This window comes from Garra rufa, chromosome 14 (assembly GCF_049309525.1).
Source record: "Garra rufa chromosome 14, GarRuf1.0, whole genome shotgun sequence".
In the NCBI taxonomy this organism is placed as follows: domain Eukaryota; kingdom Metazoa; phylum Chordata; class Actinopteri; order Cypriniformes; family Cyprinidae; genus Garra; species Garra rufa.
The window spans coordinates 35553353-35578223 of NC_133374.1; the positions used below are offsets into that span (position 1 = coordinate 35553353).

The 24871-nt window shown below is 34.7% G+C and overlaps 3 protein-coding genes across 4 annotated transcripts in view; 2 read left to right on the forward strand and 1 right to left on the reverse strand.

The window, feature by feature from the left end:
- urb1 (URB1 ribosome biogenesis homolog) overlaps nt 1-19650 on the forward strand; it is a 43830-nt gene extending 24180 nt beyond the window's left edge. The window contains exons 26-41 of the mRNA XM_073818384.1: nt 589-763; nt 3415-3473; nt 3601-3791; nt 6051-6161; nt 6245-6308; nt 6399-6567; nt 7778-7886; nt 9560-9720; nt 11477-11588; nt 11675-11781; nt 11984-12127; nt 13712-13821; nt 13927-14124; nt 15287-15528; nt 17502-18095; nt 19378-19650. Coding sequence (XP_073674485.1) covers nt 589-763; nt 3415-3473; nt 3601-3791; nt 6051-6161; nt 6245-6308; nt 6399-6567; nt 7778-7886; nt 9560-9720; nt 11477-11588; nt 11675-11781; nt 11984-12127; nt 13712-13821; nt 13927-14124; nt 15287-15528; nt 17502-18095; nt 19378-19550 — 2719 coding nt within the window. The 3' untranslated portion in view covers nt 19551-19650. The remainder of the gene's footprint in view (nt 1-588; nt 764-3414; nt 3474-3600; nt 3792-6050; nt 6162-6244; nt 6309-6398; nt 6568-7777; nt 7887-9559; nt 9721-11476; nt 11589-11674; nt 11782-11983; nt 12128-13711; nt 13822-13926; nt 14125-15286; nt 15529-17501; nt 18096-19377) is intronic.
- A 1642-nt stretch (nt 19651-21292) lies between these two features.
- mrap (melanocortin 2 receptor accessory protein) lies at nt 21293-21937 on the reverse strand. The gene is made up of 3 exons (XM_073817382.1): nt 21832-21937; nt 21638-21734; nt 21293-21365 (listed from the first exon to the last, which is right to left on the reverse strand). The coding sequence occupies exons 1-3, from the start codon at nt 21935-21937 to the stop codon at nt 21293-21295; spliced, it is 276 nt and encodes a 91-aa protein (XP_073673483.1).
- Nucleotides 21938-22660: 723 nt separating this feature from the next.
- Nucleotides 22661-24871, forward strand: part of wdr62 (WD repeat domain 62) — a 40461-nt gene continuing 38250 nt past the window's right edge. For both annotated transcript variants that reach the window (XM_073818382.1, XM_073818383.1), the window contains exons 1-2: nt 22661-23025; nt 23295-23386. In XM_073818382.1, the coding sequence (XP_073674483.1) occupies nt 22876-23025; nt 23295-23386 (242 nt within the window). In that variant the 5' untranslated portion in view covers nt 22661-22875. The remainder of the gene's footprint in view (nt 23026-23294; nt 23387-24871) is intronic.

Consider the following 24871-nt stretch of genomic DNA (forward strand, 5'->3'; position numbering starts at 1 on the left):
GCTCCTAACTTTTTGAAGTTTAATAGTAAACTTTTTGTTTAATAGTATTTTTTTTTTTATTTAAGTTTTGTTTAATAATATTTATTTTTATTTAAAAAAAAAAAACAGGCAAGGCAATATTTTGTTTAAAAGATGCTCTTGAGTGTATGGTTACACGTAAATAAAAAGTAATGTTTGAAAGCAATTCATTTTGTGTTTGCAGGTCTATGTTAACAGCAAACCAGAAATCAGAATATCTGCCAAGGTCTTAAGTCATTCATAGTGTTTTAAAGTAAATGTTTGCAACTTCCTTGACATAGTTTTTTTTTTTTTTTTAGCCTGAATTAGATTTAATTCAGATGACAGATCATTACATATATAAATGATTTAGAAAATAGATAATAATAATAATTTAAAAAAGCATTCATCGATGTTATATCGCAAGAAATATCGTTATCGCAATATTCAACAACAATATCGCATATCACATATTTTTCCGATATCGTGCAGCCCTAATTTTAAATACTAAATACATGCTTGAAGTAAAGCTTTGAGGATTCTGTTTTTATGTTTTATTTACTTGTGATTTACTGGTACATCTTGTTTCAGGTGGAAGCTGGCCGACTCCATCAGCGAAAAGCTGTCAGATTCAGAGGAACTGTCTCAATGGAGAAAATCTCTGCTTTCAGCTGCTCTCCGCTGGCTTTCTACTGTATATAAAGAACCGAAAGACCCGCAATCCCATTATGAAGAGACCATGCTGACGAGACTCAAGTCACTCCTGGTGAGTCAGTGTGGTCATAGTCTTCTTACTTTACTAGACCAGTGAACATCTGGGTGTGCATTATCAACCTAATTCCTGTAGGTGAAAACAGTACTTTAGTTTATGTCTCATTCCTTTCTGATTTCAATGTGTAAATTTATTCAGAAGTTGCTAGGTTTTTTTAGATTACGATGAATTGAAAGTTTAAAAAAAAAGGTCAATGACAGTTTTCAATAGTATAACAAGAATACTTGCCAATGTTTTTAGGGGTTCGAGCACATAGTGCTGAAACTCTATTGTAATTGTGAGGATTTTTTTAATTCTTCTAAAAGTGATTCTAAAAATCTTCCCTAAAAATGATTGTGCAGACCAAACCATAAGGCCTATAGAGCTGTAACTTAGTCAGATGGTAGTAGTATTGCTCGCTACTCAGATCCAAAGACTCAGCCGAATCGGCCTATAGGGGGTGCTACAGCGAATGAAAACGCAAAAATGCTTATAACTTCTAGACCGTTTGTCATAGACTCAAAAAATTGAGTCTTGGTGGTTAAAAGCTAGAAAGTCAGATTCGCTCTATGAAGTCTGTTTTTTTTTTTTTTTTTTTTTTTTTCCCCGCCATTTTGAAGTAAAAAACCTAAATTCATTAGGTTTTTCGCCTGATCGGAACCAAACCAGTGTCGAAATGTTCTCTGGACGGTGACTATCAATAATTATCAAAAAAAAGTTGAATTTCGACTCAAGGTCGCAAAGGTGCACAAAGCGAATTAAAACACAAAAATGCTCATAACTTCTAGACCGTTTGTCGTTGACTCAAAAAAAAATATATGTATTTTTGAAATCCTTCGGTCAAGGTGGTTAAAAGCCTAGAAAGTTCCCTGGACAGTGACTATCAATAAATCAAAAAAAAAATTAACTTTCGACTCACGGTCACCAAGGGGCACCAAAATGTTTGACAAAGCAGGGGCCACTTTTACTAAAATGGCTATGACTTTTGAATGGAATGAGATCTTCTCCAAACTTGGTGCACATGTGTATAAGCTCAATCTTTGATCAAATAAAAAAATTAAAAAAAGATGAAAAAACTTAAATACAGCTATAACTACACAAATGTTAGTCCGATTGACCTGAAGAATGGTATGCAGTGTCTTTGTCCATTGTGCCATATAGCTCTATGAGGACATTGGTGTATCTCAAAAAACATGGCCGCCATCAGTCCATGAAGTTTGAGCACGTATTAGACAAGGTTATCGGAGGCCAATCGGAACGAAACTCGTTGGTCATGTTCAACTCATGGCCCCAAAGGTCTGCAGGAATTTTGAAAGAAATTTGCCACTAGTTGACACCAACAAGTTTTTTTGCTTTTGTAATCATGCGGTGTTTCACACATTCACACAATATGCATATAATTTGAAAGATGTCCTCATAATAAGCAACTTTATCCACAATAACCATTGCTGTCAATCAAATTGTTCATTAATTGTTCGCAAAGATGTTAAAAACCTACTTTTGAGAGCTAGTCCTAGGTTTTGCGTAATCTCAATCAAACCACTGGAGTGAACTGAACTCTCAAGGTTATTAATTACCAAAAAAAAGTTGAATTTGGTCTTTTGGTTGGCTATAACTGGGTCATTAATAAAATAGGCATGACCAAGTATACCCAAAAGCCTATAAAACCTAAACGAAAGCTCACAACTTTATAAAACTTCTTGAAAACGTGTCAGATGACTTAAGCATGCAAAGTTTCATGGAGATCGGACCACCATAGGTGGTGCTATAACAGTTTAAAAGGCTTCAAAAGCACAATTTCTTAATGGCCTCAAAGTGAAAATTGTCATGTAAACACTAGATCTTCATATCAGATGATAGATCCTCTTGGAACACTAATGTCAATTCGACTTTTCTTTAAATATTTTATATTAGTTACCTAGTTCTGGGTTTTTAACTCAAAATCAATAAAAACACTGCAGTACAATTCTCTGGATTCTCTATATCAATAAATATTTAAAAAAAGTAGAACATTTGCATTTGGAGAGTTATAACATGGTCATTTAATAATATGGTCATGATCTAGTGTACTCAAAACCTATACATCCTATAAGAAAACTCTAAACTTCACAAATCTAAGTAGACTCCTGCATCATATTTTCTGGTGTCAGCCATTTATTTCATGTTGCCCTACACCCTAACAGCATAGAAGCCATAAAGGCCTTATTTGCTCAAACCCCAATAATGCTAGCAGCTGTATTTAAGTATTGTTGTACTATTGAAAACTGACCGAAGCATATTGTAAAAATTAAAGTTTGCTTGCCTGATATGCTTTTTCAAACTGAGGGACGTCAGAATGCCAGAAGTCAGAATTTATTATATCGTTTTCAAAAATGCATATTGATTGTATTTAATTCTACAGCGAATTTGTAATTTGTTTGCTTTTTTGTACTTTTTATGTAAAATATGTTTTTAACACTGTTGTATTTAACACAGAATATTGATACCATAGTCTATTTTTATTATTTTACTGACAGATAATAATTGCTGTTAGTTGAAACAAGCTGATAACAGCATTTGCATAATGTGACAACTTTAGCAGTATTTTGGACTTGCACTTAAACAGGTTTAGAACGTATATTGCTCAATATTATGCTGATGTTTATTGCATGTTGGGTTTATTGCAGATCTTTCCAGAAAATATCTCTGCATCCGACTGGAACTCTTTTGTCAAGTCTGGGCTAAAGTAAGTGATTTTTCTCTTAATAAAAGCAAACTAAACTACCACTTTTTACTAACTCACTACTCCGTTAACATTATCAGTGTGCATTCTGGATAATTAAAAAAAAAAAAAAAACAATTTCCACTCTCAGGTATCGATACCGTGACTCTAACTTCTTGGGGGCTCTAACCACACTGGCGGAGATCTTATATGAAACACCAGAGACCCCTGAAGAGCTGTTACCAATGGCTACCATCCACATGATGACCACCAGTCACTCTCTGTTCTTACCCACGATGCTGGCCACACAGGACGATTCTGATAGTCTTCATCTGTCTAAAGGTAATGAAGTAGAGATCACTGATATCAGCAACTTTTTTTAAACACATGACCCAAAAGCATATATTTCGGCATCTGTTCAACAAGTCAATCCAACACTTTTATACATAAATAGTGTACGTAAGCTAACATTTTCATTATTGTTGACAAATAGGCAGTAAAAATGCTTTTTTTGAAGAAGAAGAAGAAATGCGTATATGTTTTTTTTTTACTTGACTGTACCATAAATTTGTCCTATGGTGTGACAGCAAAAATTAAGGATAAAAAGCTCTTATATAATATAAAAATAGCATGAGAGAGAGTTATCTTCATTGTTAAAGGGGTCATCCGGTGCCACATGCACTTTTACAAGCTGCTTGAACTGAAATGTGTGTTAGGAGTGTGTGTGCACAACCACCCTAGAATGACAAAGATCCGCCCAGTAGTTTTCTTTTAATTTAGTCAAATAATTTGCCCCTTCTCATATGAGCCGTTCTCAGATGCCTGTCGTTGTGGCGTAACACCGACGGGCCGCTCCTGAGATAGTTGATAGACAGCAGTGTTTTAGCATTTTTAGCATGTTTACACGAATCATATCTCACCATACTGCTTTATAAACGAGGGTCAGTATAAAGCTTAGCTTTGTAACGCTAGATGGTTTAAAACGGTGTCTGTTAATGATTAAGATGTAACTTTAAGGCAATACCTGCAAAAGTGTTTACAGCTCGCAACTGCACATGAGTAAAGACTATAACACTCACATTTATGTATTTTAATATAAGGACGGAGTAAGTTATGTTAGCTGATCACTTTTTTGCTCTTGTTAAATCAGCTATGCCTCAGTAAACACACCGCATTCCTCTCTTAACCACAGTAAACACATCGTGTTCGTATTTCTCTCAGTACTCTACTCTGCCAGTACATATAAAGTGACATGAAGTTTACTAACCATTCAGACACGTCCAGTATAAGCCGTAATTGCCGAACTTCTTTGCGGGTGTCATCTTGTTTCGGTTCCAACTCTGGTTTTTAAATTAAATTTTCAATGGATGGGGTTGTACAGTGTCTTCAAAGCCCCCCAAGTGCCATTTTCCCCCAAACTATACAACTATACCCCCAACTGTTGTCTAGGCAACACCCCGTGTGCTATGCAATGACACGCCCCACAGAACTGAGGGGCGGGGTGAGCAGAGGTTCATATCATTTAAAGGGCCAGGTACTGATATCGCTTGCTGAGAACAGAGGCATTTTTACCAGGTAAAATTAGTGTTTTTTTACACTACCATAGAGAATTTTTAATCAAAGTATAATACAAACTTTTCATTAGGACCCTAAAGCATCATATTAACTTGTGGAAAAATGGGCATTGGATGACCCCTTTAAATAAATAGTGTTATTTATTTATATAAAATGATGAAAAACATAATTTTTTCCCCCGTGACTTGTTGGACAATTGCAAGATGAACTTTGGCAATAAGACAAACTTTGCTGTTATCCATCCATTCAAAACTGCTAAAATGATACCATTTTAAGATGAGTGATATTTATATATACCGTATTGCAATACTCAGCTGTTTTTTAAAGAGATTTTAAGATAAAAAGAAATCTGTGGTTCCTTTATGTGTGTCACACCATAGGACATTATGTCACACTAAAGGACAGAAATGGTAGTTAATAATAATAATAATAATTTTGAACATGTCAAAGGAGAAAAGTTAAAATTCTCTCCCTCAAGTATCACATTTTATACTTATTTTCATGACACTTTATAACTAACATCAGAAGATAGTTTAATTCAAGTTATTGCATTTAAGAACACTGAAAATTATCAAGAAAGAATTGAAGAGGCAGAAGCCATAGAAAAAGTCAAAGAGGTCAAAGAAGTAGAAGTAAAAAAAAAAAAAAAAGTAGAAACGGCGCAAGCCATGAAAGAGGTCGAACAAAAAGTTGAAGAAGCCCTAGAAAAAGTAGAAGTTAAAGTAGAAGTCGGACAAAAAGTTGAAGTAGAAATAAAAGAAAAAGTCGAATAGGCAGAAGTCGAAGGGAAAATCAAAGAGACAGAATCCATAGAAGAAGCTGAAGGAAAATTCGAAGAAGTAGAAGCATTTTAAATGATGACAATATTAATTATATTCATTAATATCTTGTCTGACAGTGAAAATTCCATGTCACGTCAGCAACCCATTTGCTCCCTATTGCTGTTACTTATACTTGGGATTGCGAATTCAAAAAAAAAAAACCCTGTAAATGAATTTGTTTTTAATCAGAAATATCTTTTCCCAGAGTCATTGGTGTCTCTCTTGCTTACGCTGGTGAAAAAATGTCCTGAAGTTTGTAACAGCAATCACTTCCTTGTGCTTCTTGGTGCATATGGAGCTTCGCTGAGCAACACAGGTAGACCATTTGACATTGTTTATTTGATTTGGACGTAAGATGAACTGAGTTATGCGATTAGTAAAATGTTTGGGTTTTCACAGATCAGAAGATTTTACTCCTGCTGCAGGAATATGAGAAGAACAACCTAAGTCTTACAGAGTTTCAGTAGGTTTCGGTATATTTCACATCACATGATTTCCAATGACAGAAAATGTTTTTTTACTGCAAGCGTCATTCATGTCCGTTTGTTGTCAGGTATGTGTTGTGGGGCCCCGCCGCAGTAGAGCACCATAAAGCCCGGAAGAGCCTGGGACCTTCACTGTGGCAGAAGCCCAGCTCAGAGCAGCTGCTGTCACTGCTAACTCCAGACAGGATGTTAAACACTGTGACACACTTTCCACAGCACCGATGCATCATCCCTCAGGTGGCCGATTTTTAAAGTTTAGATTATATAAAATACTAGAACGTTAGTTGACTAGAAAATGCTTTTTGTTCAATTGACTTCAATTTATAAACATGTGAATGCATCAGACCGGAACTGCAAGCTTGTGTTTTGCATGTTGCAGCATTCCAAAGTTCAAGTCTAGTGAACTCTGACCTGTGAATTCATATCACATGAAACCATGTGACCAACAGCGGATCGATACATCACAGCATGACCTTGTTGCTAAATTAATTATCAAATTTAAAACTGCAGCTCTGCAGGAAAGTGAAGAACAATGAAATGAAAATGCAAATTCATTCTTTGCCACTAGGTGCCGCTTTTGGAGCGGCAAAAATAGTGGTTTTCCAGGTAATGGCTGTACACAAAGTAGCACTGCACTCACAAATGCTGCTTTACCAGGCATTACAGGCAAGATTAAATTAAAATAAAATAAAAAAATGAATAAAAAATCTATTTGTGGCTGTCAGTTTTGATATTGCGCTGGGCCACCACAAATAAATGAATGTATGAGAAACACTGAAGGTCTAAGAAAGTCTAGTGTGACTGCGGTTTAGTCAACTAAAATTGTATTAGTCGCAGAATTCAAATCTGTTTGTTAGCATCTGGTTATTACAGGATAATGGGTAGAAAATCCAAACGTTCACTAAACATTCCTGATCATTCATTGACCTCAAATATGGCTAATCATCTTAACATTAGTAGCAAATTTACATGGTCGCTCACTCTAACATTAACCTAGATAAATGAGCATTATTAGTCAAATACCAAGGGTTTGTGTGCAAGCTACTTTTATTTGTATGCACTAATATCAAATTATGTAAAAATAAAACAAACAGGTGACCATTTCTGCTATCTCTATGCTCTGTAACATAGTACAAAACTCAAGCCCAGCCTTGCAGACATGAGAAATATAACTACAGAAAGCTTAAAATGTCTATTTTAAAATGAACCAGTTAAAAAACAAACAAAAAAACACTGATTATAAAATTTCTCTTAAAATATCTCCTTGCTGTTTTCCCAACACGTAGTTATCACTTTTGCCAGTGCCTTGCTGCAATGATACATTTTTTTTTTTTTTTAACTATTCCTTTAATTTTATATTTAATGTGTAGAATTAGGAAAGGTCAAATGAATTGTACACTTTCCATGCCGGATTCAGCCTTTAACAGCATCTTGTCTCTTTCTACAGGAGAGTAAATCATTAATCTACACACAGGAGGCCAAGCATTCTCTCGATTTATCATCTCTGTATGATCCCTGCTTCCTCCTGCCCTTGTTCAGCTTCATCCTTCGACCAGGTAACCTAATACGAAATGCTAATAAGACTTGTTTGCTCTGTGCATTTGAGTTTAAGGGCTAGATTTACTAAACAGGGCAAATTAGCATGAAACTGCAATCCCATAAAAGCACTGATGGGAGTGGAAAGTTCTGCAGTCAATGAAAATCCGCAAATTAAAGAACAGCCAGGGCATTTTTATATTCGGTGTGTTCCAAATGGGATATATCGCCCTCCAAAGGGCACTTCGGAGTGAAAACAATCATGGCCGCCATATTTGTTCTTAAACACCCTTCAACCCTTCAAAGCTCTCATTTCAGAGGGTAAGAGGGATGGGATGAGCCCTTCCGAATGGAACGCAGGGATTGACAGTGTAATTACCAAGAGCAGCTCAAATTAGCGGGAGTCGCAAACAAGCAAAGCCAGTGACAATCAGGTGTGGGTAATTACTAACAAGACGTGCAAAATGGGTTAAGAAATGCTTTTTTGGGTGTTAAATAATGGCTTAAACACTGGTAAATTTGCTACCGCAGACCTTAATGAGTCATGTTGTGTGATTCACTTAAATATCCTCCTATAATTCTTGCGTCTGAAAGGGAAACTCCTACAAATATACACTATATTGTCAAAAGTATTGGCTTCTGATGATCTGGTTTGGCTACTTTAGTAATTTGCATGATTACAAATCTTGATGTTTAAGCATATAATGATATTCTAGGGAATTTTGTGCTTCTAATTTTATAGCAACAGTGTGGACACAACCCTTTTCTATTCTAATATGACAATGCCTTTTTTATAAGGCAAAGTTCTAGAAGAAATGATTAAATCAATGTGGAAGAACTTGATTGATCTGCGTAAAGTCGTAATCCCAGCTGAACACCTCTGGTGTGACTTTAAATGCACACCTTGAGCCAAAAACTCAACACCAATGACTTGTACATATGGGAACAGTCATTTTAGACAGTTCCAAAACGGATGGAAATACCATTTTTAAAAACATTAATAAAGTTTCCATCTTTGTTGCCACAGTTTTGAAAGTGCCTTTTTCTGTTCTAAAGAAGGAAGTGTCCCAATACTTTTGTCCATATAGTGTATGTACAAGTCATTGGTGTTTGGTTTTGGAGTTTTTGGCGCAAGATCTACATTTAAAGTCACACCAGAGGTGTTCAGCTGGGATTAAGACTGCTTTATGCAGACCAGTCAGGTTCTTCCACACTGACTGAATCAGCCATGTCTTTTTGAACCTTGCCTTATACACAGAGGCATGGTCCTGTTAGAATAGAAAAGGAATTTGTGTCCACACTGTTGCTACAAAATCAGAAACACACAATCCCCTAGAATATCATTATATGCTTAAACATTAACATTTATACTCATGGGAATTACTGAAGTAGTTAATTGAAAGGGTGTGCCAATACTTTTTGCAATATAGTGTTTATGCAATTAGGTCTGCAACAAAACTTACTGTGACCATGCCTTTTAATTAATTAACAATTTTAATTTAACATTTTTTTTACTGCATGTCTTAAGTAAATCCTGACAGTAGTTGTCTTTTAACACCAAAGGAAGGTTTAAATCAGAATTATTTGATCATATTAAAACATTTTCCTGCGTCACTGCTTTTTAAAGGTCACACATTATATTTACTTATTTGTTAACCTACCTGTATGCTGTTATCTGACTCTCTCTATTCAGAGTGTGCGGTAGACTGTCAGAGATTCGTTTCCAGTCATGCTTTGGGCGTCACAGTGGCAGCCCTGAGCAGTTATGACCCTAAAGTGAGGGCCGCAGCGTACCAAGTACTGGGATCCTTTTATCAACACCTAGAGAGTGCTCTGCTCAGAGAGAAGAAACAGGTAAAGAAGTATTACTGCTTATCATTGTGAAATAACTCTATATTTAATATTTAATGCAGTTTGAAACTTTGCAATTTAATATCGTAATAAATAATGGAAAATATTTGACCCTGGACCACAAAACCAGTCTTAAAGGAACACTCCACTTTTTTTGGAAATGGGCTCATTCTCCAACTCCCCCCGAGTTAATAAGTTGATTTTTACCGTTTTGAAATCCATTCAGCCGTTCTCCTGTTCTGGCGATATCACTTTTAGCATAGCTTAGCACAGATCATTGAATCCTATTAGACCAATAGCATCGCGTTCAAAAATGACCAACGAGTTTCGATATTTGTCCTATTTAAAACTTGACTCTTCTGTAGTTATATCGTGTACTAAGACCAGTGGAAATGCAAAGCTTCAATTTTCTAGGCTGATAAGATTAGGAACTACACTCCCATTCCGCCGTAATAGTCAAGGAAGTTTGCTGCCGTAATAAGGCTGAAGCAGGAGCAGCACATGTGCAAATGCTAAACTAGCTGGGAACTCATTTCTGATAATACTTCGCCTGCTTCGGCCATATTACGGCAGCAAACTTCCTTGACTATTACGCCGGAATGGTAGTATAGTTCCTAATCTTATCAGCCTAGAAACCCGCAGCTTTGCATTTCCACCGGTTTTAGTACACGATATAAACTACAGAAGAGTCAAGTTTTAAATGCAACAAATATGGAAACTCGTTGGTCATTTTTGAACGAGATGCTATTGGTCTAATAGGATTCAATGATCTATGCTAAGCTATGCTAAAAGTGATATCGCCAGAACAGGAGAACGGCTGAATGGATTTCAAAACGGTAAAAATCAACTTATTAACTCGGGGGGAGTTGGAGAATGAGCCTATTTCCAAAAAAAGTGGAGTGTTCCTTTAAGTACCACAGGTATATTTGTAGCAATAGGGGAAAAAACTGTTTGGGTCAAAATGATTGATTAGGATAAAGGTCATGTTCCATGAACATATTTTGTAAATTTCCTACCGTAAGAATATCACAACTTAATTTTTGATTAGTAAAATGCATTGCTAAGAACAACTTTAAAGGTGATTTTCTCAATATTTAGATTTTTTTTTTTTGCACCCTTAGATTCTAGATTTTAAAATACATACACCAATAGAAAGCTTATTTATTCATCTTTCAGGTGATGTATACATCTCAATTTCAACAAAGTTGACCCTTATGACTGGTTTTGTGGTCCAGGGTCACACAGTAGTAAACATTTTGCTGTGAAATATTTTTAATATAATATACACTTCCATACAAAACGAGCACGACTTCTTTTATAATAATTAATACTTTTATTTAATGATGCTTCTTTTACTAGTATAAATAAGTTGCATATAAGTTGGATTTTTAAACTAGACAGAAATTTTAAAATGAGAATTTTAAGTAGTTGCAGAATTCAATAAGCTCTAAAAAATGTAAAAATGATTTATTTTGATTAGTGCAGAATTCAAAATATTTTTGTTGTAATGTCTTTAAATTCATTTTGATGAGGAAGAACTTATAAAAATAAAAAATATAAATATAATTTATACTTTTATTTAATGGGGATGCATTAAATTGACCAAAGTTACATAAGAGACATTTGTGCTAGAAAAGACTACTATTTCAAATAAATAAGCCTTAGTGATCAGAGACTTTTTTTCAAAAAGAGACTTCTAAAAACATAAATTAAATAATACAGTACAATATAATGTAGTATGTTTTTATATAACATCCAGCTACTGTACCTGCTCGACACTGTGAAGAATGGCATCCCAAAGCAAAATCTACGGGTACCATTTGTACACGTGGCCTACATAACCAAAGTTGCTCAGCAAATCTTGAGACCTGGTGAGTGAGTTCATGACATTTTAATATGTAATATTAATTCCGTCTAACTTTGCCAAAACTCAGAGTTCAACTTTTTCCCACTGCAGAGGAGCACATGTACCTGGTGGTTAACAAATTTCTTCTGGGAACACAGTTCCTGGACCTCAAGAGAATTCCTGACTTCTTCAAACTCTTCTACAGCTTTGATCTGGAGGTAATGAAACATTAGATATAAAAGCTGACATGGTCAGATCACGTGACCTGATTACGCTACTTTAGTTGCGTAGTAAATTACTCATGGGTATAATATACATTCAAAAATGTACTTGAAACATGATTGTACAAATGGACATGTCTGGAACCAACTAAACTTTTACTTGCTAAAGACTCTTTTTTTGTTTTGTTTCTCTGTGCAGCGCAAACTGGAGCGCGAGTGGTTGTTGAGCGTGTTGGAGGAAGGGGTCCAGGATAAGTACTGCTATGAGATCTGTGAGAAGCAAGGCATCTATCAGACCCTGCTGGGTTTCGCCAGCACACCGCTCTGTGACCAGGCCTCTCAGGTACACATGAAACGCTTGACCAAAAATAAGTTGCACATGAGAATTTTAAGTAGTTGCAGAATAAAGTGAGCTCTAAAAATGTAAAAACAGTTTTGTATAAACTTTTTTTTCCTTGATTATTTGACAATCCAAATCCTTGTAATATTTAATTCTTAATTGTTTTTAAATGTTAAATCCTCCATTTTATTTCCAGATTTAAATTTGAGTTTTAGTAGTCTAGATAGATAGAGTTGAGGTCAGAAGGGCAAACAAGGGACTTATGAACAACTATCACTAAACAACCAAAAAAAACAAACAAACAGCGGTGGATCATTCAGGTAGCACCACGGTATTAAGAATCAAGGGGATCTAAACTTTTGAACGGGGTCATTTTTATAAATTCAGCTCTTGTGGACTATATGTAAACATCTTTTATCTGAATTATCTTTTTCAGGTCAGTACTAAATAAACAATAACATGCATTTTATATAATCCCTGTTGTTATGGTAAAATAATTAACATTTATAGATAGATAGATAGATAGATAGATAGATTAAAAAAAAATTGTTGAAAGTGTAAACTTTAATGGCCTAAATAAGATGCAGCTAAGAATTTTGAGTACTTGCAGAATACATTTAGCTCTACAAATCGTCTATAAATCCTTAGTATCCTTAGTATTTTTGTGTTGTAATGTCTACATAATATTTTTTTTGTTTTGTTTTAAAATATTTTATAGACATAGATTAAAAATCTAAAATTTCAAATTCTTTAAAAAATGTTCCTAAAGCCAGGCTCACACGGTCGTCTGGGAAAAAATTAGAAAATCCAAAAAGATTCCTATAATCCTAAGCTAAAATCTGTAGTCTTTGGTCGCTGGTTTGACATGTTTACTGACAGCCAATTAATGACAGTTGTGATCAAATTTTTCAAATTTTACTAATTTTAAGAAATTCTGGCAGTGTCAGAAGTTTTGGCACACAGTCCTGCAGTGTGACTTCTCCGAAACTAACGTCAATCTGTGTTCATTTTTCAAGATAAGTCATGATCAGAATTAAAGGAGAACTCTACTTCCAGAACAACAATTTACAAATAATTTACTCACTCCCTTGTCATCCAAGATGTTCATGTCTTTGTGTCTTCAGTCGTAAAGAAATTATGGCTTTCAAGGAAACCATTTTAGGATTTTTCTCCATATAATGGACGTCAATTGTGCCAAATATTTTGAACTTCCAAAATGCACTTTAAATGTAGCTTTAAAAGACTCTAAACGATCCCAGCCGAGGAAGAAGGGTCTTATTTAGCGAAGCGATCGGCCATTTTTTTTTTTTTGAAAAATAAAAACGTATATACTTTTAAAAAAAGTATACACATTTTTATAAAAAAAAAAATCGGGGGCACAGTGTGACATGATGGTCATGTTTATACAGTCTGAGAAGCAACAATCGTAAAGGACTTTTAAAAAAAATCATACAGTGTGAGCCTGTCGTAAAGAAAGTACTATACAAATTTCCTAATTGTCCCAGATAGTTATACTTGTGGGGTAATATGGCATGAAATCACTAGAAAACGGTTGATTTGACTACATTTTCTGCTCTGCTGTTCCAGATTCAGATTGTGAATGTTCTGCGGCAGACTGCTCATGTTAACAAAGCAGCTTACAACCTCACCAAAGAACATGGAGTCTTAACATGGATATTACAGCTGATAGGCAAGAGGTGAGGAGTGCATTTTGCTTAACAGGACATTTCCTGGCCTTACTTTAATTAAAGCATTGGCGTCACGTACTTCATGGAGCAACTGATCATAATTGTTTCCTGTAGGTTTTTTGACAGCAAGTTGTTGAGTTCAGTCATTGAGTTGCTTCATGCTCTGTGGTTCACTAATTTGGGTGATAAAGAGAGTAAAGCACAAGTAAACAACTCTACATCAGAGCAGCCACAGACTTCGGGCAAATGTCTTCCTCTGCCAATCATCAATGAGTTCCTGTGCACGATGCTCACCATCATCAGACATCTGGGGTAAGACTATAAAAGATCAAACGTCTGCGATTGCAGGCTCATTAGAGATAAAGATGGGCTTCCTGTGAGGAAATTGGCTGTAGATGAAACATAATAAAAAAAATTATTTGACCACTCCTTTATTTCAATGAGGTCAGCTTATAATATTGTAATATGTTTATGAGTTCTATGTGCCAAAAAAAAAAGTTATATATGTGACCCTGGACCACAAAAGATTAAAAACGTAAAAATTGAGATGAATAAATAAACATTCCATTGATGTATGGTTTGTTAGGATAGGACAATAGTTGGCCAAGATACAACTATTTTAAAATCTGGAATCTGAAGGTGAAAAAAAATCTAAATATCGCCTTTAAAGTTGTCCAAATTAAGTTCTTTGCAATGCTTATTACTATTCAAAATTTTGATATTTTTACGGTAGGAAATTTACTAAATATTTTCATGGAACATGATCTTTATTTAATATCCTTATAATTTTTGGCAAAAAAGAAAAATCTATCATTTTGACCCATACAATGTATTTATGGCTATTGCTACAAATATACCCTTGATACTGGTTTAAGACTGGTTTTGTGGTCAAGGGTCACATAATAGTTTTCAGTAATCAGTTTGAGCCTTAGAACAAGGGTTAGACACGAAAATATTTAATTGAAGTTATTTAAGTTAATATTTCAATGATTCAAGTACATACACTGTAAAAACGTAAACCTTAAACCAACTTAAAAACCTAAGTTCAGCAGCTGCCTTAAAATTGTAAGTTAAATCAGCTTAAAACCACAAGTCATTTTAACTTATTACAATAAAAATCAGTTGTTAATTCTAGTTTACTTGTGAGTTGAAATGACTTCAGTTGATTTAACTTAACATTTTAAAGCTGCTAAACTTAAATTTTTAAGTTGAAACTGGTAAAAACTTTTTACAGTGTAGATATCTACCTTTTTATCCTGTGTGTTTCATAAAACAATCCAAAGATTCATATAACAATCCTAGAATGAACATGCAAAGCAGTAGGAAGTGAGAAACCATGCAGAAGAGGGAAAATGGTCATCAAAAGCTAAACTGTGACTGTTTTTAATCCCAAAAAACTCTTCCATACTGGTTGCAATCACTACACAATCTAGTTTTTAATAAGGCGTTGTGTTTTTCCACTGTTCCTGATTAGGAGTGGTGTGAACGCACTTCAAATGAAGGCATTTCTGCAGACACTCTCCTCTGTACTGTTGCATTGTGGGACAGCTCTGAATGCTCACAAGGAGGCCGGCTGGCTGACACTGCACCCGCAGAAACTATCGTGCTCTGAGGTCCTCAGTCTCCTGCAGCGCTGGGCGACACTGGCCCGTGACACCTCACTGCTCTCTGCTCTGCAGACTCTTGTCAACAAACACAAAATCAAAGAGCTGATGGGTAAGATTTGAAACTGCTTAAATTAAGTTAAATTCACTGTCATTGTTGTTGCAGCACTATATGACTTTTTTTCTTGAGAAAAAAAAAAAAAAAACTATTTCTGCATGAACCAGCGAAAAATAAATATACTGAAATGTATTTAAAATACATTTGTTTCATGCTACTATATTGTGTACTTAAAAATAAAATAATAAATAAAAATATCCTGCAATTGTACTTTTAGTATTAGTATACTAATTGGTATATTTAAAGCTAAATTGGAACAACTAATTTTGTACTTAATGCACTTTAATGACTTTTTAAGATCGATATCATTTAAAGATCACATCAGTAGTGACATTAAAACACATTTTAGGCTAAATATTAAGAAATGTGGATTCTGCACAAGTAGTACTTTTTTTATTGTTTAATTTTGTTTGACTTGAGCTATATTTAGTATCAAATAAATGCATTTTAAATTAGGGCTGTGCAATTAATCCAAATTCATTTTCGATTTTGGCTTCAAACGATTATGAAAATACAATAATCTAGATAAAACAATTATTGCTGCCGATTCCGCCCCCTTTGTGTGCTTTCACTCCTTTATAAAAGCCCAATTTCACATGCAAATCAGTAAAAACATGTAACTTGACTTGCGTAAAATGGGACGTGATTTATTAATGTTTATTAGATGCTGTGTTTTTTAAAAGCACGAAAAAGAAAATTTGCTTTTGTGGTTTTTATAAGAAACAAAGCATGTTTAATTCTCACAGTGAAGTGAAGACTATGCCATTTTATTTAGCATTCAATTAATTACATTTACTCCTTTGAAATACTGTTACTTATAAATTAATTTTACTTGTCTTTTGTAAAAAAAAATAATAAATAAATAAAGTTACAGTGACGCACAATGAAAGCAAATGGGACCAATTTTTATACGTTAAAATACTGAATAGTATAACCACAAGTAAACAATGTGTTAACCTGATTTTGTGTGGAAAAAAAAATCTCTTGTTATCCTATTCTGTGTGAAGTTGTTTCCAAATTTAGAAAATTTGTTCTATAATTGCTAAATTGACTGTAAACATAATGATTTAAACTTGTAATATTTTACATCTTACTGCTCAAAAAATATACACAAATTATTTTATTTTATTTTATTTTAATCAACAACTTGTATTGATCCCAGAATATTCCTTTAAGTAAGAACTGATGGCCAGAAAATACGTACTATTCCTTTAACATTTGTTCCTTTTTACTTTATTTATCCGTATGCACTGGATGTAGCATCAGTGCAGTATTGTTACAGTTACACATGATTTCTATTTGAAATAAATGCTGCTATTTTGTTATATATTTAAAGTTATATATTAAACTTTCTATTCATCAAAAAAATTATAATAATAAATAAAAAATTTAGTGATGGCTATTGGAAATACAGCTTTGCCATCACAGAATAAATAAAATGTAAAAATATCTTACGCATGCTGCATCTTTCTCTATATCAGTTAGAGTCAGGTAAGATGCTTGTCTAGATTTCTCCGCTCACTTACGTGGGTTTATTATAAGCAGCCACTTCTATAAACTTGTTTATTTAAATGATGTTTTTATAATAAATTAAAATTATATAAATGCGTATTTTATTAGATATATACGCCGTAAGTGATGCACGCAACCACATCACGTCTAGAAAACACACCCAACTCTATAATAAACAGTTTAGTCCCGTCCAAATTGGAAAATGCAAATTGTAAACATTGGGTGATAAGAATTAATACTCAAACGTAGTTAATTAGTCCTGTCCAAATAAGGCTGTAGTAACCGGAGTGATTTCTTTCAGAAACATTTAATAACATTCTTACTTTTGAACAGTAGATTGAACAGTGTACATGGCCAGTCCTTGGCCTTGTGGAAACTAGATGAATGTTGGACACACACGGATCACGTGCTTTGACACTTTCTTGTTCCAAACTAAACATTTCTTGTTTATTCAGGCTCTGGAAGAGAGAAGGGGCAAGGAAAATGCCACTCAGCGAAGCACGCTCAATATCAAATGGAAAAACAGGCAGAAGCTGTAGATGAACAAGGGGAAAATCTGGAGCAGGCTTTGCTGGACGAGTGTAAACCACTTCTTAGAAACATCCTCATATATTGGGAACCCAAACAGAAAGAAGTTTCCTGTTCCAAGCCTGAACCCTTCACCACGGACAAACCCGAGTCGAGTGATCTAGATGATGCAACTGCTTGTTTAATTCTCAAGTGGGCCCTTAAAACATTGACAGAGAGCCCGTATGATGACAGAAGCACCTTAGCTATTTTAAAATGGGTCATTAGCATCATACTGCCACGTAGAAGTGTTGTAGATGCTATTCTGATGGATGAAGGCGTAAGAAAGGACTTCTTGAGATTATATCACCAGACATGTGAGCACACAGCTGAAGAACATCGCTCAGTAGTGGATACCCTGCAGCTGTTCTCTAGAGTCATGGTTCAGTTGCTGGAGGCACACAGCACTTCTCTGAATGGCGTTCACCAGACAGTGTTAAGAACCTGCTTGCCTACAAATGCAGATGATGATGCCAAGCAAGGTAAGGTTACAGTCCACAACACGCACAACAGTCAATCCTATTCATTTCCTCTGTAGGGAAATTAATTTTTATATATACAATCTCTTGTCCTAGTGATGAACTACACAACCCATAATACTGAAAAGTATACTGATAGTTGTTCATGACTCTTGTTTGTTCTGAACAGTTAAACTGCCCGCTTGTTCTTCAGGTCACACAAATTCTTTGTTTGTTTTTTTTTGCATTTTTGTGTATTTGAACCCTTTCCAACAATGACTGTATGATTTTGAGATCCATCTTTTCACACTGAGGACAACCGAGGGACTCACATGCAACTATTACAGAAGGCTCAAATACTCACTGATGCTTCAGAAAGAAACACAATGCATTTAGAGCTGGGGGTGAAACATTTTGAATTTGCAGATCATGGCAAATTTTACTTATTTTGTCTTCTGGGAAACATGTAGGTATCTTCTGTAGCTTCTGAAGGGCAGTGTGAAATTAAATATGGTATTTAGGCAAAATAAGAAAAATGTACACATCTTCATTTTTTTTAAAAAGTTTTCACCCCCAGCTCTAAATGCATTGTGTTTCTTTTTAAAGCATCAGTGAGTGTTTGAACCTTCTGTAATAGTTGCATATGAGTCCCTCAGTTGTCCTCAGTTTGAAAAGATGGATCTTAAAATCATACAGTCATTGTTAGAAAGGGTTCAAATACACAAAAATGCTGAAAAACCAAAGAATTTGTGGGACCTGAAAGGTGCAGTTTAACTGTTCAGGACAAACAAGGGACTCATGAACAACTATCACTAAACAAAAAACTGTAGCTAGTAAGAACACAGCATCATTACCCCAGTCTTCAGTGTCACTATGAATTTTTTATGAATCTTTGATGGGGGGGTGTATTTAGTCTTGATTGATGTATTCAATGCATCCTTTAAAAAAAAAAAAGAAAAATCACTCCAAACATTTGGACATATTTTTAACAATAGATTTGTTCTTATAATCAGTAACTTAGAAGTCTATATATTTGTATTGTGCAGTCGTTTCCGATTCAGATGTGTCACATTCAGCTTTTATTGGGTTTAATTCAACCACTGTAATGATTAGTCACATATTATTTGTTTTTTCTTCAATCTCATGTAATTTATCTCAGGTCGGGTTTTTTGAAGATTCTTAAAAAATACGTACGATATAATTAATGGCAATATATTTGGACTACGGTCGATTGTTGTAAAAGTGCTCTGTAATTTTTTTGTTGTTGTATTTTTCCTCTGATAAAATGTTGTTTGTTTGTTGACAGAAACCGGGCTGAAAATGCTCTCGCTGTACATCTATGAGCTCTGGAGTGGAGCAGGGTCACCTGACCTCCTGCTGACCCATGCCAGACTGCTGTGCAACAGGACAGGCATCAAAAAGCCAAAGTCTCACATCATGCACATGTGTAAAGACATTCTGTCTGCGGTTGACTCCTGACATGCTGTTGTCTATGAGATTGCATTTTGCAAATTAGGAATAAAAAATTTGAGTGCATCTTTTTGTAATTTTATAGTTGTTTTAAAATAAAAAAAGATGATCAAACAGGTCTTTGTGGTTGTGTGAATGATTTTGACAAATTTACTTAGTACGATGACTGTATTTATGAAAATGTAATCATATTCACTTTTTTCTTTAATGCAGAAATAAGCCTATGGGTGAGACTTTAGTTTCATTAGCTGTTTGAGCAAAATAAGGCCTAAATGGCTTCTGTGCTGTTAGGGTGTAGGGCAACATGAAATAAATGGCTGACACCAGAACATATGATGCATGAGTTTACTTAGATTTAAGAAGTTTAGAGTTTTCTTATAGGATGTATAGGCTTTGGGTACACTAGATCATGACCATAATATTAAATGACCATGTTATAACTGTCCAAATGCAAAAACTTTTTTTTTTTTTTTTGATAATTACTGATATAAAGAGTCCAGAGAATTGTACTGCAGTGGTTCTATTGATTTTAAGTTAAAAACCTAGGACTGGTTCACAAAAGTAGTTGTTTTTTTAATATCAAATATTTAAAGAACAGTTGGATTGACGTTAGTGTTCCAAAAGGCAAAGTTGTTCAGAATGAGAGGATCTATCATATGATATGAAGATCTAGTGTTTGTGTGAATATATGAGCATTTTTAGCAATTTGAGGCCATTTGCCATAGAAATTGTGTTTTTGGAGCCTTTTTAACTGTTATAGCACCACCTATGGTCCAATTTCCATTAAACTTTGCATGCTCGTTAAGTGTCATCTGACACATGTTTTCAAGAAGTTTTATAAAGTTTTGAGTTTTCATTTAGGTTTTATATGCTTTTGGGTATACTTGGCCATGGGCCTTTTTTTTTTTTTTTAATTAACCCAGTTATAGCCAACCAAAAGACAAAATTCAACACTTTTTTTGATAATTATTAATCTAGAGAGTCCAGAGAACTGCACTGCAGTGGTTTGATCGGGATTGAGCGAAAAATCTAGGACTAGTTTGCAAAAGTAGGTTTTTAACTTATTAGTGAATAATTAATGAACGATTTGATTGACAGCAATGGTTCTTGAGGCAAAGTTGCTCGGTATGAGGAGATCTATCAATTGATACGCATATCGTGTGGATGTGTGAAACACCACAAGATTACAGAGGCAAAAAAAAACTTGTTAGTGCTAACTAGTGGCCGATTTCTTTCAAAATTCTTACAGAGGTTTAGGGCCATAAGTTGAACATGCCATCTTATAGCGCCACCAAGTGGCAGAGCTGCACATTTTTTTTTAACCAAAGATTGAGTTCTTACACATGTATACCAAGTTTGGTGAAGATATCTCATTCCGTTCAAAAGTTAGCCATTTTAGTAAAAGTGTCCCTGCCGTTTGAACGTTTTGGCACCCCTTTGCGACCGCGAGTTCAAAGTTCAAAGTTTTTTTTTTTGTTGATAATTATTAATCTTCACAGTCCAGGGAACATTTCTGCACTGGTTTGCTTCCGGTTGGGCGAAAAAAAACGGACTAGTTCGCAAAAGTAGGTTTTGAATTTACTTCAAAATGGCGTAAATATTACCATAAATAAACCAACACACTACTCATGATTTCGTGATTTAATGGCAGTTACTCAGCAGTCTACAGTAATTCTACAGTGTCTGTTGTCACACAAATTAAGTATTGAACAGATGATTCTGGGTTTTTAATTTCTTCTTGAAGTTGCTTCTTATATGTATCTTTTCTGAGGAGATCCATAGCCTCTCATCAATGGCAACCCAGATTTTTTGACACGAGGACCCCTACATAAACAAATGAACAAGAATATCCACTGTGTAAAATATCTATTGTTTTTTTTTCTTAAGCTTTAATGTCTACAGCCTTTCTAATTTATTAACAGAGTACTGTGATCTTTATATATTGAACATACATAGCTGATTATTTAAAAAAAAAAACAGAGGAATAAATCAAATTTGAAATGGACAAGCAAAATGTATAAATATATATATATTATAAATAGAAAAGATAACACACATTTAAAATAAATATTAAAAAACAGCTTTTTCACGCTTACCTTGGAAGTTGCCTCGTGTGTGATATAAGTGACAAAATTAAGAAGAAAAAGCCGATAAATGCAGCTAGAATGATCCAGAATATTATGACAACTGAATCTAAAATAATTATAATTAAAAAAATACAGTTAGACATTACACCAGCTGAACTGTGATGAAAAAAAGAGAATGTTATAAAATGTTATAAATAGCTCACATCTGTTGTACTTCAGTGTACTGGCATTCACGAAGACTGGATCTATGTAATCGTAGTAATACTCATAATCCCACACATATTCTGATGACTTTGTGGAATTTTTCATGGTCTTTCGATTCTGTGATAGTGTCAATGTGAAACCGCAGTAAAGCTTGGCTGATTTTAAACCCTTAATCCCACCCATGAGAATCAAGGTTTTAAAAACAGTGGAGCCACATCCCCTTTTAAAATATTTAGGAAATTTCTGATGTAAACTGTTCTCTAACAGGTGTCTTTCTCTTTAATTTCAGGTTTAGTCCATTCAAAAATCTAAACATTATGTAATTAATAATTGCTTTGAGCCAATCATCTGAGCAGTAAATACCAGAGTGATTAATATGCTCTGAAAGACAGCAGACAAGCAAGTATACATAAATAATAATTAAAATGAATAAATTAACACAAAAACAAACAACACATGTTTGACACAAGCAATTCAACCTAATTGAAAACACAACGGTAAATAGCATTTCATGTAACGCAGTGTCTAGAACTAATTAAAAAAAACTGTAAATGAGTTTTGCTTTTATTATGTTTATGCTCGATGCCTATGTGTTTAAAAATGATCAAAGATTGATTTACGATCACAACTTTTAGTGATGATAAAATAAGACGTCTCTGAACAACCCTATAAATGATGTCATATATGAAATTGACCAATAGTAAGAGAGATGCATGAATGATCCCGCCTCCGGTGCGCGGTTCATCCAATCACAGTGGACGGTGTATGTTTGAAACTGCCTGCGTCAGATCACATTACATGGACTTCATTGCTTACAGCTGTGTACATTGTCGAAGTTTCGTTTTCAGCCGAGAAGATACAAGTCGCCACTTTCTAAATTAAAACTTTTGATCCAGTATTAAAAAGTCGGACGGAGGATAAAATAGCCGGACATTCGCGTTTCCGACCAATGGAGAGCATTTAAGATTTTTTTTAAATGCAAACTAATGTGATTATAGAGTCTGGTTTATTTACTGATCCGTTTTAAAGAAGAGTTTTACGCTATGGCGGATGGAGCTTTGAACTTTGGAGCGAATCTAAACGCAAGTTGTTTGACCTCTCGAGCAAAGAAAGTCAACAACAACAGCATTTCAGTACCAGCGAACATGAGGAGAAAGACGCGACAGAGCAACAGAAGAGACATTCATAACAGGGTATGATCAGCATGACACACTCAATCCTGTTATGTTTACTGTAACGTTAGAGCAGGCCAGACAACGTCTCTTCCTGTTTTTATGCTTATCCTCTTGTAGTCAACTTTTCACGCAGCATATTAGCGGATTGTTCATAAACTAAATGCACGTTACACGCCCTGTTTATTGCATTTCATTGCATTTACCAGCATGCGTGTGAAATGTAAACCTGCATAAGATGATTAACTTAGATGTATAAAGTAGTTCATGAAGTTGTATTGTGATTGCAGGTTGTCTTGGAGAAGGTCCTGGGCATCACTGCCTCCAGCAGCAGTGCTTTAACCTGTGACCCCAACACCGGTTTAGTGGCTTATCCTGCAGGGTAACGTTAAGACTATATCTATACTTGTGTTCTGTGTTGAAGTCCGTACTTGAACGAGAAGCTAACTTAAAAAGGAAAATGGCCGTTTACTCACCCTTTGTTGTCCCAAAACATGAGATTTCTTTCTGTAACACAAAAGGAATCTTTGTAAAATACCCTGACAGCTTTTTTTTACTTTCAGTAAGTGATTGGGGACTTGAGCTGTCAAGTTCAAAACTGACAAATAAGCAAAGTAGTCTTGTGTTATTTGTAGCCTTATGTTGATAAGTCAAAATGAAATCTTCCTTTTGCTGTCAAATGTGGTGATGTCAATTATGGTTCATCATATATGTGGGATTTATAGTTGGCACTTATAACACATTCTTTCAAGTTTGATTTGTTTCGTCTTATGACATCAGAAGACTGAAAAAGTTGTCTGGAGCACTGTTTTGTGCCTTTTTTTGGTAACTTGACCGCTGCAATCTCTGTCTTTCATTATATGGAGAAGCCTGCAGACATATTTCAGAAATTGACCTTTTTTGTTCCACAAAAGAATAGTTATACAGGTTTAGAAACAAGGGAGAGTAATTGACAAGATTTTTTTTTTTTTTTTTTTTTTTTGTGAATTTTTAACCCCACTGTTTAAAGACACAAATTTACAGATGATGTACTCACCCCCTTGTCATCCAAGATGTTCATGTCTTTCTTTCTTCAGTCATAAGAAAATAGTTTTTTGAGGAAAACATTTCAGGATTTTTCTCCATATAATGGACTTCTATGGTGCCCCTGAGTTTGAACTTCCGAAATGTAGCTTCAAATGGCTCTAAACGATCACAGCCAAGGAAAGAAGGGTCTTGCAAAACAATCGGTTATTTTCTCAAAAAAAAAAAAAAAAAAATACTGTTTACTTTTTAACCTCAAATGCTCGTCTTGTCTAGAAAATAACCAATCGCTTCGCTAGATAAGAACCTTTTCTTCCTCGGCTGGATCATTTAGAGCCTTTGAAGCTGCATTTAAACTGCATTTTGGAAGTTCAAACTCGGGGGCACCATAGAAGTCCATTAAATGGAGAGAAATCCTGAAATGTTTTCCTCAAAAAACATAATTTCTTTATGACTGAAGAAAAAGACAGGAACATCTTGGATGACAACGGGGTGAGTACATTATCTGTAAATTTTTGTTCTGAAAGTGAACTACTCATTTAAAAGTTTAGGGTCAGCAATGTTTCTTTTTCATTAATAATCTGCAAAGATTCATTAAATTGATTAAACTAAAGACATTTGCCATGTCGAAACATGTTATTAAATCAAATGCATAAAGGCATTTTATAATGTTACAAAATATGTAGATTTGAACTTTACAAAAATGAAAATTCTGTCATTGATTACGCACCCTCATGTTGTTCGAAACCTGTAAGACCTTTCATCTTCAGACCACAAATTAAGATATTTTTAAAGAAATCGCTAGAGAAAAATTGTTGAATAAAGTCGTTACTATTTATTTATT

Coding starts and splice junctions, on each gene's coding strand:
- mrap (XM_073817382.1), bottom strand. CDS start 21,937: ATGAAAAATTCCACAAAGTCATCAGAATATGTGTGGGATTATGAGTAT. Junction 21,735..21,831: donor TACACTGAAGTACAACAGAT/GTGAGCTATTTA, acceptor TAATTATTTTAG/ATTCAGTTGTCATAATATTC. Junction 21,366..21,637: donor CACACGAGGCAACTTCCAAG/GTAAGCGTGAAA, acceptor TTGTTTATGTAG/GGGTCCTCGTGTCAAAAAAT.